Source organism: Oncorhynchus mykiss, chromosome 17, assembly GCF_057628025.1.
Source record: "Oncorhynchus mykiss isolate SJ-2025 chromosome 17, ASM5762802v1, whole genome shotgun sequence".
Classification (NCBI taxonomy): domain Eukaryota; kingdom Metazoa; phylum Chordata; class Actinopteri; order Salmoniformes; family Salmonidae; genus Oncorhynchus; species Oncorhynchus mykiss.
This window is the reverse complement of record NC_143038.1, coordinates 59947783-59964874: the sequence shown is the minus strand read 5'-3', so window position 1 is coordinate 59964874 and position 17092 is coordinate 59947783. Positions and strand designations below refer to the sequence as shown.

General features: G+C 39.8%; 1 protein-coding gene across 2 annotated transcripts in view; it reads left to right on the top strand.

The window, feature by feature from the left end:
• Nucleotides 1–1479: 1479 nt before the first annotated feature.
• The window catches only part of LOC110494599 (RING1 and YY1-binding protein B), a 29575-nt gene continuing 13962 nt past the window's right edge, over nt 1480–17092 (top strand). The window contains exons 1-2 of one of the 2 annotated variants that reach the window (XM_036950694.2): nt 1480–1708; nt 2356–2481. In XM_036950694.2, the coding sequence (XP_036806589.2) occupies nt 1683–1708; nt 2356–2481 (152 nt within the window). In that variant the 5' untranslated portion in view covers nt 1480–1682. The remainder of the gene's footprint in view (nt 1709–2355; nt 2482–17092) is intronic. The other variant, XM_036950695.2, reaches the window with a different exon arrangement.

The window sequence follows — 17092 nt, the reverse complement described above, 5'->3', positions numbered from 1 at the left end:
CTGAACAGGAGGGAGGGAGGCCTCCAAAGAGTGCAACGTTTGCCCCCACACATTCCGTGATGAAGTAGCCCACTAAAGCCAGGAGCACAGGCAGATTATATAGGGGGTCCTCCAAGATGTCTGGAATTTTGATGGAAATTAAGAGCAAGAAGGACATTTGTATCTGAATACAAATGTTAATTCAAGGTCAATGTTTAGTATCTGCAGTGCTTGACTTGGACTGAAATAGTTTCCAATACTCATTTTGGGTGCCGGTACTGTTTATATTTAGGTGCAGGAGCTCCACAATACTTTTGAGCTAATATTGTATAAGAGAAACAGAAGCTCAAGCAGTACAAAATGTGAGGTGTCGGTACTCAGCTCCGGTGAGCTCTTGCCCAAGTCAAGCACTGAGGATCTGAGATTCCTTAGCATTCCTTCCTTCCATCTCTGAAACATCAGGCAATCACTAGTATCTTGAGTCCTTTCAAATGTTGTCAAGTGGACACACTACAACCACAGAGAATGAAACAACTGACACATTTCCGTCTAAATGCAATAACAGTAGGCTAATTATTGGAACAGGTGTTTGCCCCATGCAGCCCTTACTACACAGTGTGTTACATCTGATATTTTATTTAACTTGTCAAAGTCAGTTAATTAAGAACAAATTTACAATGATGGCCTACCAAAAGGTAAAAGGCCTGTGGGGATGGGGGCTGGGATTAAAATGTATTTATTTTTAAATAAAAATATAGGACAAAACACACATCATCACAAGAGAGACAACACAACACTACATAAAGGGAGATCAAAGACAACAACATGACAAAAACATTGTAGCAACACAACATGGCAGCAGCACAACATGGTAGCAGCACAAAACATGGTACAGACATTGTTGGGCACAGACAACAGCACAAGGCCTAAGAGGGTTTTTATAAATAAGCAACAACCAGTGTGTCTTGCGACGTTTATACAGATGACCAGTTTACAGAAGAGTATAGAGTGCAGTGATGTGATGTGTCCTATAAGGAGAATTGGTGGCAAATCTGATGGCCGAATGGTAAAGAATACCTAGCAGCTCGAGAGCTTTCACTTAACAATTACTTTTGCATTTGGTTAGTACACAGACAGCAGTTAGATTGAAAGGGGATGGTGATGAATAACTTTCTATGCAGCAGTGTCCCAATGTAAACTTCACCACCATCTTCAGTAGGAATCTGCATAAAATACAACTATATTCAGTACGAATCTGCATAAAATACAACTATATTCAGTACGAATCTGCATAAAATACAACAGATATTCAGTAGGAGTCTGCATAAAATACAATGACATACGACCCAGCTCATGCTGTAGCACAGGAATGTATGACACTCATGAATCCTGAGAATGCACTATTCTACATTTCGACTATGTAAACCACATAATCTAATTGCGAAATGGGATATTATGGGAATATTCTAGCAAGCTACCCATTTTTCTTATTTCCAACCAGACTTTTAAACCGAGGCATGCGGTGATTGGGCGTCATGGAGTCACGCGGTGTTCAATCGCTCTGCCCTACCTCGAGCATTCGCTGAACGCGATCTTGTCTGCCAGCTTTAGCAGCGGTTCTATCTGGATCCTCCGTACACAACCTACGACAATTACTGATAATTACTGAAGACCTTTTCTTCTTTTGGAAGACCGTTCTCACCATGGGCGACAAGAAGAGCCCTACCAGGTATTTAACCGTGTACCCCAGTCCGTTTTGTGTCGATTTAGACTTGTTTTGCGAGAATTCCGTGCCGTTTGGGGTTGATATTCGGATGCTTTCTCAAGGAGTGTTTCTCCTTTTTTCAGTTTGTATGCCAGAGCTAGAATAGTGCACAGGCACTATGGCGGCTTCTCGCTCCCTACTCTACCAGACACTCTCAGACAAAGGGAAAATTTCTATGGATACGCCTGGCATTCTAGGAAATGATATTCAGTGTAAACAGAACTCGTTCGAAGCTCAATGTCGAATGGACATTATTTGACATTCGTTTTGCTAGCTAACATGCTTAGCCCCGAGCTAAAATATGTAGCTAGTCTGCTTGCTAGCCAGACTAGCGATGCAACCAAATGTTGTATCAAGCTAGCTAACTGGCTAACCAACATCATCTAGGTCGCTTGATTTTAGCCAGTGATGGATTTATTCAAGAAGCTCGCGCTGGTTAACTATTGTTAGGAATTCGAATGGATAATCTGACAACCAACCAATATTTTTATGTATTAGTTTAAGTTTGCTCATTTAAAGGTGGGAGTACTGCATGTCATCACCACTAACAGTCATAACTAATCAAATAAATTATATGTAATCAACTCACTTGACATATCTCTTTTTCTAAGGCCGAAAAGACAAGCTAAACCAAGTGCTGACGACGGATATTGGGACTGTAGCGTCTGCACCTTCAAGAACAGTGCAGAGGCTTTTAAATGCAGCATCTGCGATGTGAGGAAGGGCACATCGACAAGGTTCGTCTAAGGTTATTTTCTTTACTCCTGCTGTAAAGCATAGCAATTTATTGAAATCGAATTTAATTAGTTACCAATTTTTGTAATAATGTTTGGACTTTTTGATTGATGTTGTTGTAGACATGTTCCAGGGTGGCCATGCAATTCATTATTGTATGGATACTAGTGACTGAATGTAGTCGGCTAGGTGTGCTGCCGGTTGCCTCGGTAGCACAGAGAGGGGTGGGAGGAAGATGAGGAACCTTACTTTATAATGGCCGTAGAGCTGCTACAATGAAAACTCTGAATTTGACTTCAATCAACGGGTCGAAACAAGAATTCTGCTGCTTTAAATATCTGTTAGAATGTATCACATACCAGTAGGATTAAATACCATACCATGGAAACTGTTAAGTTGTTGGTACTCTCTGATTGATCTATGAAATTAATGCATTTTTCTTGTCAACCAATTAGTGTTACAAACTACTTCATTGCCTACTTGAGACCTATCATAGATCTACCATATCACTGCAGTACATGTCTTGATTAGTATTTTGCTGGCTGGATATTGGTGTTAAACAAGCGTACAGTCAATAACACAATATACCCCCTCATGCAAATGGCATGAGGGGGTAAGGCAATAAATAATATATGATTGACAACATGTTAATTACTTATTTGAAATCCTATCCTTTAGTTGTCATACTTCTGATCAGTCATATACATACCACAGCTGTACAACCCCCCCCCCCCCCCCCCCCCCACAAAACCAATGTTTGAGTAAAATAGAGCCCCTCTTGAGGAGTCAAAGTTAGAAACCTATTTCATGGCTGTCAGAAGGCCCTCTGTTATGGGAAACTGAGATGATACAATCAAGATATGCATTCTGTATTTGACATGATTTCATGTTTACCACTCACACTTGTGTTCTGGGGAATGATACTGCCGATAAGTTGTCTGTGTCAGAGTGTGAGTTCAGTCACTTCTAATCAGCTGCCTGATGAGATCTAGAGATGGATGAGTCATTTGTGAGCCTGCAGAAGAGTCCCCCCACCTTTCCAGCTGTGTTAGAATGAGTGCTCTGCTGACAGCTTAAGTCTGCCACTGGTAAAACGCTGACTGGTTTTTACCACTAATCGAAAGTTGTGGGTACTGTATTTACATTTTTTAAATGTTTTGTCTCCTTTGATTTATTTATTCTAACTAAATTGTTGCCTGCAGCTGATACTGGTAATATGTCACAATGTGGGTTAGCATGCTTTGTTGTTAATGGCAGGAAATGATGAGAAGCATGTCAAAACCCCTTACTATTGAGCTTTTGGCAGCAGCCCAATTGCCTCTTATTTGTTAAATGGAATCGCATGACATCACTGAAGTGGTTTGTCACATCCCCATTTGTTCTCAATTGTTCACCTTTGATGCAATTGTTTGCTATTTGTAACTCTGTCTTATTTATAATGAGCACTAATTGGGCATATTTTCTCTGTTTGATGTAATCCAGTGGAGCATGGGGAGAGCAGCTTGCTCTCAGCCAAGTGATCCACACTTTAGGAGTGAGTGTGGTGGTGGTTTGTCTTTACTCCTTTTATCTAGCTAGTTAGTTTGCCTGAAGGGGCCTTTGTGTGAAGATGACGTAATAATCTGCTCACTAATTACAGTATATCTTTGCTGGTGTTGAGAGTTCAAAGAAAGCAGGCAGACTTATTTTCTTGGATGCGCACACTCATTCAGATTGTCGTTATTTTGTTTGTTTTAAAGCTAGAATCCTCGTCTTTAACTTATAAATAGCCATTGTTTCTTGAGGAATATAACTTATAAATGCCTCGAGCTTAGTTCAACTGTCGTATTCCTTAAGAACCCCAAAAACAGTGCCTTCAGAAAGTATTCATACCCCTTGACTTATGCTACATTTTGTTACAGCCTGAGTTCAAAATGGATTACAATTTTTTTTTTTTTTCTATCTACACACACTACACCATAATGAAAAAGTGAAAACATGTTTTTATAAATGCTTATAAATACATAAATATTTCATTTACATAAGTATTCACACCCCTGAGTCAATACTTTGTAGTCACACATTTGGCACCTGCAAGTCTTTCTGGCTAAGAACTTTCCACACCTGGGTTGTGCAACATTTGCCCATTATTCTTTTCAAACTCTTTGTTCTGTCATTGATTTTTGATCATTGCTAGACAACCATTTTCAGGTCTTGCCATACATGTTCAAGTATATTTAAGTCAAACTGTAACTTGGCTACTCAGCAACATTCCCGGTCTTCTTGGATAGCAACTCCAGTGTAGATTTGTTCTTGTTTAAGGTTATTGTCCTGCTGAAAGGTGACTTCATCTCCCATTGTCTGGTGGAAAGCAGACTGAAGCAGGTTTTCCTCTAGGATTTTGTCTGTGCTTAGCTCCATTCCATTTATTTATTTTTATCCAGAAAGACTCCCCAGTCCTATACGATTACAACCATACCCATAACATTATGCAGCCACCACTATGCTTGAAAATATATAGTGGTACATATGTTTTATTGAATTTGCCCCAAACATAACACATTGTATTCAGGAGAAAAATGTATTATTTTGCAGTATTACTTTACTGCCTTGTTGCAAACAGTATGCATGTTTTAGAATACTTTATTCTTTACTACTATGCACTCTGTCAATTAGGTTAGTATTGTCGAGTAACTACAATGTTGTTGATTCATCCTCAGTGTTCTCCAATCACAGTCATTGAACTCTAACTGTTTTAAAGTCACCATGAGCCTCATGGTGAAATTCCTGAGCGGTTTCCTTACTCTCCGGCAACTGAAGTAGGAAGGGACGCCTTTATCTTTGTAGTGACTGTGTGTATTGATACACCATCCAACGTGTAATTAATAACTTCACCATGCTCAAAGGGATATTGAATGTCTGCTTTTTTCTTTACACATCTACGAATAGTTGCCATTTTTTTGCGTGGCATTGGAAAACCTCCCTGGTCTTTGTAGTTGAATCTGTGTTTGAAATTCACTGCTCGACAGAAGGACCTTAGAATTATCTGTATGTGTGGGGTACAGGGATGAGGTAGCCATTCAAAAATGATGATAAATACTAATGCACACAGTCAGTCCATGTAACTTATGTGACCTGTTTAGCAAATGTGTACTACTGAACTTATTTAGGCTTGCCATAACGAAGGGGTTGAATACTTATTGACTTAACCTGTCTAGGACTGGGGTTCCGCTAGCGCCAATGAAATTGCAGGGCGCCAAATACAAATCAACAGAAATCTCATGAATCAAATTTCTCAAACATACAAGTATTAGGCACCATTTTAAAGATACAATTCTCGTTAATCCAGCCAGTGTCTGATTTAAAAAAATGCTTTACAGCGAAAGCTCCACAAACGATTATGTTAGGTCACCACAAACTCACAGAAAAACCCAGCCATTTTTCCAGCCAAAGAGAGGAGTCACAAAAAGCACAAATAGATATGAAAATTATTCACTAACCTTTGATCTTCATCAGATGACACTCATAGGACTTCATGTTACACAATACATGTATGTTTTGTTCGGGAAAGTTCATATTTATGTCCACAAATCTCATTTTACTTTGGCGTATTATGTTCAGTAGTTCCAAAACATGCAGTGATTGTGCAGAGAGCCACATGAATTCACAGAAATACTCATTATAAATGTTGCTGAAAATTCAAGTGTTATGCATGGAACTTTAGATACACTTCTCCTTAATGCAACCGCTGTGTCAGATTTCAAAAAATCTTTACGGAAAAAGCATAATCTGAGAACGGTACTCAGAGCCCAAACCAGCCATAGCAATATCCGCCATGTTGGGTAGTCAACATTATTCATAAATATCATTATAAATATTCACTTACCTATGATGATCTTCATCAGAATGCACTCCCAGGAATCGCAGTTCTACAATAAATGCTGGTTTTGTTTGATAATATCCTTCATTTATGTCCAATAGCTTCTTTTTGTTTGGGCGTTTTGGTAAACAAATCCAAACGCGCGATCTGGTCCAGTCGGACGAAACTTTCAAAAAGTTATTACAGGTCGAAGAAACTTGTCGAACTAAGTATAGAATCAATCTTTAGGATGCTTTTTTTTATCATAAAAGTTCAATAATGTTCCAACCGGAGAATTCCATTGTCTGTAGAAAAGCAATGGAACGAGAGATACCTCATGTGAAAGCGCGTGACTGAGAACGAGGCTGCAGGCAGACCCCTTAGTCAAACAGCTCCCATCTGGCCCGGCCCCCCTTCACATGAGAAGCCTGAAACAAAGTTTTAAAGATGGTTGACATCTAGTGGAAGCCTTAGGAAGTGCAAAATAACCCATATCCCACTGTGTATTCGATAGGGGTGAGTTCAAAAACTACAAACCTCAGATTTCCCACGTCCTCATTTCTCAGGTTTTTGCCTGCCATATGAGTTCTGTTATGCTCAAACATCATTCAAACAGTTTTAGAAACGTCAGAGGGTGTTCTATCCAATGCTACTAATAATGTAAACAAATACTGTATATCCTCAACATGGTTAACTATACATTTGAAATCATGGATGGTCAGTCCTTGAATTGATAGGTCTATGAATTTGAGTGGTTTCTCCTGCCCCATCCCTTAGCCCTTTTATTGAAACGGGCGGGGGAGAACTTATTGTTTAAATTTAGGGTTCTAGCTTTAAAGGTGTATTGATTTTTGTATGTTATATAGACTTGGTACACTCAGCAGAGCGGTTGAAGTGAAGCTGCCTCTAGGTAGTTGAGACTCTAAAGGATATTTACGAATGCATTTTAAAGGAGACGCAAATGTTTTTCAACCATCCATTTCTTACAGAGTTGGATACTGAGAGTATAAGCCATCCTTTTCAGCCGCAATAGATGGGATATGTGGGACGGTAGCGTCCCACTTGGCCAAAAGCCAGAGAAAATGCGGAGCGCCAAATTCAAATAAATTCCTATAAAAATCAAACTGTCATGAAATCACACATGTAAGATACCAAGTTAAAGCTACACGTCTTGTGAATCCAGCCAACATGTCAGATTTCAAAAAGGCTTTTCGGCGAAAGCAAACGATGCTATTATCTGAGCATAGCACCATAGTAAACAAAAGAGAAAACATTTCAACCCTGCAGGCGCGACACAACGCAGAAATAAAAATATAAATCATGCCTTTGACGAGCTTCTTCTGTTGGCACTCCAATATGTCCCATAAATATCACAAATGGTCCTTTTGTTCGATTAATTCTGGCCATATATATCCAAAATGTCCATTTATTTTGCGTGTTTGATCCAGAAAAACACCGGTTCCAACTTGCACAACATGATGACAAAATATCTCAAAAGTTACCTGTAAACTTTGCCAAAACATTTCAAACTACTTTTGTAATACAACTTTGGGTATTTTTAAAGTAATTAATCGATCAAATTGAAGACGTGATGATCTGTGTTCAATACAGGAAGAAAACAAACTCTCAAGCATGCTTTCTGGTCTTGCGCCTCTATCAAGCAGAACACATGACGTGACACTCGTACAAGATTGCCGTACTTCTTAATTACACAAAGGAATAACCTCAACCAATTTCTAAAGACTGAACATTCAGTGGAAGCGGTAGGAACTGCAAGGCTGTCCCTTAAATCTGGAATCCCAATGAAAAATCATTGAAAAGAGGGTGACTTAAAAAAAATTATAATAATCTGAATGTTTTGTCCTCGGGGTTTTGCCTGCTACATAAGTCCTGTTATACTCACAGACATGATTCAAACAGTTTTAGAAACTAATAATATGCATATCTTATGGGGATGAGTAGCAGGCAGTTGAAATTGGGCTTCCACTAGATGTGAACCGTCTTTAGGAACTTGTTTGAGGATTCTGCTGTGAAGTGGGGGCTCATAAGGGCTGTTTTGAGCCAGGTGTCTGGCAGAGTGCCACAGGCTCTGAGGCGTGGTCACGAGAGAGTTAACTCTCGTTCCATTGCTTTTCTACAGACATAGGAATTCTCCGTTTGGAACATTGACTTTTTATGTTAACATCCTTAACGATTGATTCCATACATCGTTTGACATGTTTCTACGGACAGTAACGGAACTTTTTGACATTTTGTCTGCAACTAGGGAGCCCACTTCATGACTTTGGATTTGTTTACCAAACGTGCTAACAAAAGTAGCTCTTTGGACATAAATGATGGACATATTTCGAACTAAATCAAACATTTAATGTGGAACTGGGATTCCTGGGAGTGCATTCTGATGAAGATCATTAAAGGTAAGTGAATATTTATGCTATTTCTGACTTCTGTTGACTACCCAATATGGCGGATATCTTTTTGACTGCTTTGTTGTCTGAAAGCTGTACTCAGATTATTGCATGGTTTGCTTTTTCCATCAAGTTTTTTTGAAATCTGACACAGCGGTTGCGTTAAGGAGAAGTGTATCTATATTTCCCTATCTAACAATTTGTATTTTCATCGACATTTATAATGAGAATTTCTGTAAAATCATGTGGCTCTCTGCATTATCACCGGATGGTTTTGGAACTAGTGAACGTAACGCGCCAATGTGTACTGAGATTTATTTTTACATAAATATGCGCTTTATCGAACAAAACATGCATGTATTGTGTAACATGAAGTCCTATGAGTGTCATCTGACGAAGGTCATCAAAGGTTAGTGATTTCATTTTATCTCTATTTGTGATTTTTGTAAAGCTCTTTTGCTGGAAAAATGGCTGAATTTTTCTGTGACTTGGTGGTGACCTAACACAATCGTTTGTGGTGCTTTCGCTGTAAAGCCTATTTGAAATTGGACACTTTGGTGGGATGTCTATAGTTTTTTTGTGCCTTTTCCCGCAGCATTGTCCTAGCTATATCCGCGGCAGCCTGTCCTAGCCACTCGGCAGCGCACCAATAAGACGCTTCTAGCCCCTTATTAAAATGGTATCTGTTGCTTATGTGTATCAAATACTTGTTCTCCCCAGTGTGTGTGTGTTTTTTATATATATATATATATATATATATATATATAACACACACACACACACACACACACACTGGGGAGAACAAGTATTTGATACACTGCCAATTTTGCAGGTTTTCCTACTTACAAAGCATGTAGTGGTCTGTAATTTTTATCATAGGTACACTTCAACTGTGAGAGATGGAATCTAAAACAAAAATCCATAAAATCACATTGTATGATTTTTTTTTTTAAAGTAATTAATTTGCATTTTATTGCATGGCATAAGTATTTGATACATCAGAAAAGCAGAACGTAATATTTGGTACAGAAACCTTTGTTTGCAATTACAGAGATCATACATTTCCTGTAGTTCTTGACCAGGTTTGCACACACTGCAGCAGAAATTTTGTTCCACTCCTCCATACAGACCTTCTCCAGAAGGTGTCGCTGGGCAATAAGGACTTTTAGCTCCCTCCAAAGATTTTCTATTGGGTTCAGGTCTGGAGACTGGCTAGGCCACTACAGGACCTTGAGATGCTTCTTACGGAGCCACTCCTTAGTTGCCCTGGCTGTGTGTTTCGGGTCGTTGTCATGCTGGAAGACCCAGCCACGACCCATCTTCAATGCTCTTACTAAGGGAAGGAGGTTGTTGGCCAAGATCTCGCGATACATGGCCCCATCCATCCTCCCCTCAATACGGTGCAGTCGTCCTGTCCCCTTTGCTGAAAAGCATCCCCAAAGAATGATGTTTCCACCTCCATGCGTCACGGTTGGGATGGTGTTCTTGGGGTTGTACTTATCCTTCTTCCTCCAAACACAGTGAATGGAGTTTAGACCAAAAAGCTCTATTTTTGTCTCATCAGACCACATGACCTCCTCCCATTCCTCCTCTGGATCATCCAGATGGTCATTGGCAAACTTCAGACAGGCCTGGACATGCGCTGGCTTGAGCAGGGGGACCTTGCGTGCGCTGCAGGATTTTAATCCATGACGGCGTAGTGTGTTACTGATGGTTTTCTTTGAGACTGTGGTCCCAGCTCTCTTCAGGTCATTGACCAGGCCCTGCTGTGTAGTTCTGGGCTGATCCCTCACCTTCCTCTTGATCATTGATGCCCCACAAGGTGAGATCTTGCATGGAGCCCCATACCGAGGGTGATTGACCGTCATCTTGAACTTCTTCCATTTTCTAATAATTGCGCCAACAGTTGTTGCCTTCTCACCAAGCTGCTTGCCTATTGTCCTGTAGCCCATCCCAGCCTCCCACCCTATTGTCCTTACACAGCTCTCTGGTCTTGGCCATTGTGGAGAGGTGTGTGTCTGTGTCTAAGTCATCTTAATTCTAGCAAAATAAATTCCCCTGGCTTATTTTTCAAACTGGCATGTTGTTTCTAAATGCCTGCGCAAGAGTTTTTAGATAGTACTTTGCACATATAACACACTGGCCGAGGAAAGGCACTACTCCCAATATAAGTGAACCCCAAATAAATGTAGTTATCATATTTGCGCCTCTTCGATGGTCCAACTTCTCTGTCTGTTGTTCAGTGCTTTCCCGGGTAAGGGGGCAGTAGCTCTTCAGCTGCATCAGATTCATAACTGTCATTGTCCATGCTAGCTGGGCTAACAAATGTAGAATTACTGATGCTAGCATTGGATGTGCTCGTGGAAGCAGAACAACTTGTCGTCGACAGGTGCAGACGTAGTACTGCTGGTAGTAGCAGTACTACCAGTAGAGCTGGTATGTGTCTCTGGACGCGAGACTTACTTTTTAAAACCATTTGCGAGCAAATGGAATGAGCAGCAGCTACGTTTGTACTGTTAGTGGAATTCCCGCGAGAGTGTAATGGTTAATGTGATTGGATGTTAATTATTTGCCTAGGGTACTTGTATTTGACATTGCGTTATTTCGCTGAACACTAGATGGTTTAATTAGATTTTTGGCAGTGAAACTAAGCTACTCAGGTGAGAGAAGAAAGGAAAAAAACTCACCCAAATGTATAGCCCCTTTGGAAGACATAAATGGACTGTTTGAAAATGTGAAGGATTTGAAAATATTTTTTAAAATGCATTATCTTTATTTTACTTTTAAATGTGAAATCACATTTTTATTTGCCGTACCCCCGATGCATTGCGTGTACCCCCAGTTTGGGTACATTTGCCTAGGATACTTGATAATCGGAAATCGGCGCCCAAATGTACTGATCGGCCCCAATTAATCGGCCATTCCGATTAATCGGTCGACCTCTAGTATCTGTACGGATGGCGCAAAAGCCATGACAGGGAGACGTAGTGGAGTGGTAGCGCGCATGCAAAAGTTACTCCCCACGCCACTTGGGTACACTGCAGCATCCACCAAGAGGCTCTTGCTGCCAAGGGTAATGCCTGACGGATTGAAATATGTTTTGGACACTACAGTGAAAATTGTTAACTTTGTTAAAGCAAGGCCGCTAAACTCTTGTGTATTTTCTGTATTATACAATGAAATGGGCAGCGACCATGTAAAGCTTTTACAACATACAGAAAGAAGTGCGCTCTTATCAAGGGGCAAAGTATTACCACGTTTTTTTAATTGAGATGAGCTTAAAGTTTTCTTAACTGACCATAATTTTCACTTGTCTGACCACTTGAATAATGACGAGTTTCTCACACGACTGGGTGATGTTTTTTCTCGCCTGAATGATCTGAATCTAGGATCACAGGGACTCTCTTCAACTATATTCAATGTGCGGGGCAAAATTGAGGCTATGATTAAGAAGTTGGAGCTCTCCTCTGTTTGCATTAACAAGGACAACACACAGTTATTTCCATCATTGTATGATTTTTGTGTGTGCAAAGGAACTCAAGCTTTCGGACAATGTCAAATGTGATATAGCGAAGCACCTGGGTTGGGTGTGCAATTACATAAGTACTTTCCCGAAACAGATGACACAAGCAACTAGATTCGTTATTCCTTTCATGCCCTGCCTCCAGTCCTTTTACTGAAATCTGAACAAGAAAGCCTCATCGAAATTGCAACAAGTGGTTATGTGAAAATGTAATTTAATCAGAAGCCACTACCAGATTTCTGGATAGGGCTGCACTCAGTTTCTTGCCTTGGCAAATCGCGCTGTTAAGACACTGATGCCCTTTGCAACCATGTACCTATGTGAGAGTGGATTCTCGGCCATCACTAGCATAAACTAAATACATGCACAGACTGTGTGTGGAATATGATTTAAGGCTGAGACTCTCCAATACATCCCAACATTGCAGAGTTATGTGCATCCTTTCAAGCACACCCTTATTTAAACTCATACTCATTCTTATGTTTTAATAAATGTATTGTATAGTGTGTGTGTGTGGAAGGCTTACAATGATGGCAAAAAAACATTTGAGAGTGCGCTGACCCTGGTGCTAGAGGCGGTATGCAGCTGGAGGTTGAGTGTTTGAAGGGGTACGGGACTATAAAAAGTTTGGGGACCACTGGTGTAGTACAGTAAAATTATGCACAAAGTAGCCTACACAATTCTAAAGCAAGTGAAATGTGTTCACATGCACGCAGCACATACAGCCTAGTTTCAGCGGAAAATCATCTGCACGCCGCAAGAGTGTGCAGCTCTCAAATAGTTTTAGCATGGAGCAGCTCACAGAATGGCATCAGTAGCCGGAAGGAAAGACGTTTCATCTCATATCTACCAGTAAATGCTAAGGCAACAATGGGTGTGCAAACAAGGTATTGAACATTTTTAGTCTGAAGGGTTGGTTAGGTTATTTGTGATGTGCAATTGTCATCATGCGTTGTTTGCTTCAGTGGCATAGACATAGATGGGCCTGGGTGGCCGTCATTGTAAATAAGAATTTGTACTTAACTGCATAGTTAAAGTTTAAAACAACAACAACAAAAAAACACTAGGGAGCCAGGACCTGACGTGCCCAACCAATCAGATTGATGTGGTTTAAGCATTGTTGTGGACTTAGGCTATCAATTTGCCTTTTTTCAAAAAAACAAAGTGCTTTTAGAGTTAGAAAAACTCATAAGCCCTAGGAAAACATGATTTTTCACACAAGGTGCCTTTTCTTTGCTGGGTGGGCAGTTTGGAAACTTTTAGGCAAAGTTCGAGTATACACCACTGCATCGAGCCTGATGGAAAGACCGCAATCACATACAGCATGATGTTAAAGGATAACAATCCATAAACTCTGACATCATAATAAGCCAGTAGGTCCCAATCATAAGAATACAAAAACTCAAATCAATCAAATATATTTATAAAGGCCATTTTACAACAGCAGATGTTAGTGCTTATACAGAAACTCATTCTAAAACGGCAAACAATGCAGAAGCACAACCATTAAGCACTTCCCAATCGAAATGTACAACGATTACTTCCCATTGGACAAAGCATTTAATGTTTAGCAAAGTTGCCTAAAGTTTTTAAAGTGGAGCTGACAACGCTTTGAACTATTTTGCAGATATGAAGCAGTCAAAAATATATAATTCCCAGTTTATGCTACACAACCAACTTTATAACAGGTTTTAAAAATAGGTTCTCTTTGACTCAATGTTCCATGACTTTCACTAAGGCATTGTTGGCAGAATAGATGGATGCACTTCAATGCATGATTAATCTAATTTACCAATACCTTTCTTGGTAGTCCAAAACATATTGCTATCAGATTGTAAACCACATCTGGCCTGGTACATTGTTTGCTGCTTCTATTTGGGATGCACTGTTTCAGTTTCAATGACACTCTTCTGGACAAAAATGGACAAATGCTGGGAATATTAATTTAATCATAAATAGATACGCTAGCCTATTAGCAGTGTTATGTGGCAAGTTAAAAACACAGCGCTTAACATTAGCTAGCTAGGCCTATTGTTCTCCGCTGTACTTGGGTTAGTAATAATTTGTGGAGTATCTATTTTCCCTCAGCATGCATTTTTTTTTCACTGAATGTCAACAAAAATCTTTGTTTGAAAATATGAACACAAATACTTGACATTTTGAACTCATTATGGTGATGATTTAACAATTACAATCATGGTCTTGAATTGGAGTTGCATTTTTCTGGTCTCGGCCATGACTCGGTCTCGATTTGCCTTGGTCTTGAAAAAAATATAAGCACTGACTAAATTATAATTTATTATCCTCCGGCTGTCATTCAGATGTAGCCAGCACCTGAAACCAATCACTCTGCTGCTAGAATGTGACGCCTTGCGGATTGATCAGTTTTCCTTATGACTGTGCTGTGTTTATGCTGCAGGTTGAGCTGTTCCAGGGAGAATCAATCAGGGCCTTTTTAGCTTGATTAATGGTTGGTATCAGGGACCTGTGCTGTTTGGCTGTCTGTGGTTTTGGGGATAGGACTTTCCCTGTGGCTTGTTGCTTGCCACTTTATTCCAGACATGTTTAGGAGGTAGGAATTTTTGCTTAGTGCTGTTGTGCATAAAGCGGGTGATTCTTGTGTTCCAAACCAAATGATTGGTATTGTGTTAACTCCGCTGTTAGATATGTACAGAGTGCAACCTGTTGATGTGTCATATCGACGTTGTGATGTTCGTGGGTCTGAAGTTTCTAAAACTGTTTGAATGATGTCTGTGAGGATAACAGAACTCATATGGCAGGTGAAAACCTGAGAAAAATACAAACAGGTAGTGGGAAATCTGAGGTTTGTAGTTTTTCAACTCTTTGCTATTCCAAAATACAGTGTAAATGGGGCCATCTTGCACTTCCTAAGGCTTCCACTAGATGTCAACAGTCTTTAGAACGTTGTTTCAGACTTCTACGTGGAAGTGGGGGCGAATGAGAGCTGATTGAGCCAGGTGTCTGGCAGAGTGCCACAGGCTTTGAGGCGTGGTCACGAGAGTTAGCTCTCGTTCCATTGCTTTTCTACAGACAATGTAATTCTCCGGTTGGAACATTATTGAACATTTATGATAAAAACATCCTAAAGATTGATTCTATACTTAGTTCTATAACTTTTTGAACTTTTCGTCCGACGTTCTGCTGGACCTGAAGGGTCGTTTGGATTTGTTTACCAAACGCGCTAACAAAAGAAGCTATTTGGACATAAACGAACAAATCAAACATTTATAGTTTTATCGAACTGGGATTCCTGGGAGTGCATTCTGATCATCAAAGGTAAGTGAATATTTATAATGCTATTTCTGACTGTTGACTACACAATATGGCGGATATCTTTTTGGCTGTTTTGTTGTCTGAACGCTGTACTCAAATTATTGCATGGTTTGCTTATTCCGTAAAGTTTTTTTGAAATCTGACACAGCGGTTGCATTAACCTCTTGAACCTCTGGGGGCAGTATTTCATTTTTGGATGAAAAACGTCCCCGTTTTAAACAAGATATTTTGTCACGAAAAGATGCTCGACTATGCATATAATTGACAGCTTTGGAAAGAAAACACTCTGACGTTTCCAAAACTGCAAAGATATTGTCTGTGAGTGCCACAGAACTAATGCTACAGGCGAAACCAAGATGAAATTTCATATAGGACGTGAGCCAGATTTTGAATGCGCTGTGTTCCAATATCTCCTTAAATGGCTGTGAATGCGCAAGGAATGAGCCTACGCTTTCTGTCGTTTCCCCAAGGTGTTTGCAGCATTGTGACGTACTTGTAGGCATATCATTGGAAAATTGACCATAAGAGACTACATTTACCAGGTGTCCGCTCGGTGTCCTCCGTCGAAGCTATTGCGTAATCTCCAGGTGCGTGCATTTTTTAATTTTGAACAGAGGAGAAACCAAACTGCCACGAGTGATTTATCATCGAATAGATATGTGAAAAACACCTTGATTATTGATTCTAAACAATGTTTGCCATGTTTCTGTCTATTATGGAGTTAATTTGGAAAAAAGTTCGCCGTTGTAATGACTGACTTTTCGGGGTTTTTTCTTAGCCAAACGTGATGAACAAAACAGATTTCTCCTACACAAATGATATTTTTGGAAAAACTGAACATTTGCTATCTGAGTCTCCTCATTGAAAACATCCGAAGTTCTTCAAAGGTAAATGATTTTATTTGAATGCTTTTCTTGTTTTTGTGAAAATGTTGCCTGCTTAATGCTATGCTAGCTATCAATACTCTTACACAAATGCTTGTGTAGCTATGGTTGAAAAGCATTTTTTGAAAATCTGAGATGAGTGTTAACAAAAGGCTAAGCTTGTGAGCCAATATATTTATTTCATTTAATTTGCGATTTTCATGAATAGTTAACGTTGCGTTATGCTAATGAGCTTGAGGCTATAATTACGCTCCCGGATACGGGATTGCTCGTCGCAACAGGTTAAGGAGAAGTATATCTCTAATTCCATGTAGAACATTTGTATTTTCATCAACATCTTTTTGGCTGGAAAAATGGCTGTTTTTCTGTGAGTTGGTGGTGACCTAACATAATCGTTTGTGTTGCTTTCGCTGTAAAGCATTTTTGAAATCGCACTGTGGCTGGATTAACGAGAATTGTATCTTTTTAAAATGGTGTAAAATACTTGTATGCTTGAGGAATTTTAATTATGAGATTTTCGTTGTTTCGAATTTGGCACCCTGCACTTTCACTGGCTGTTCGAGGTGGGACGTATCCCAGAGAGGTTCAAATGATGCAATAAGGTCATTATAATCTCTGGATTTTACTACTGTCACATTAACACATTGTCAGAGATAATGGAATTAC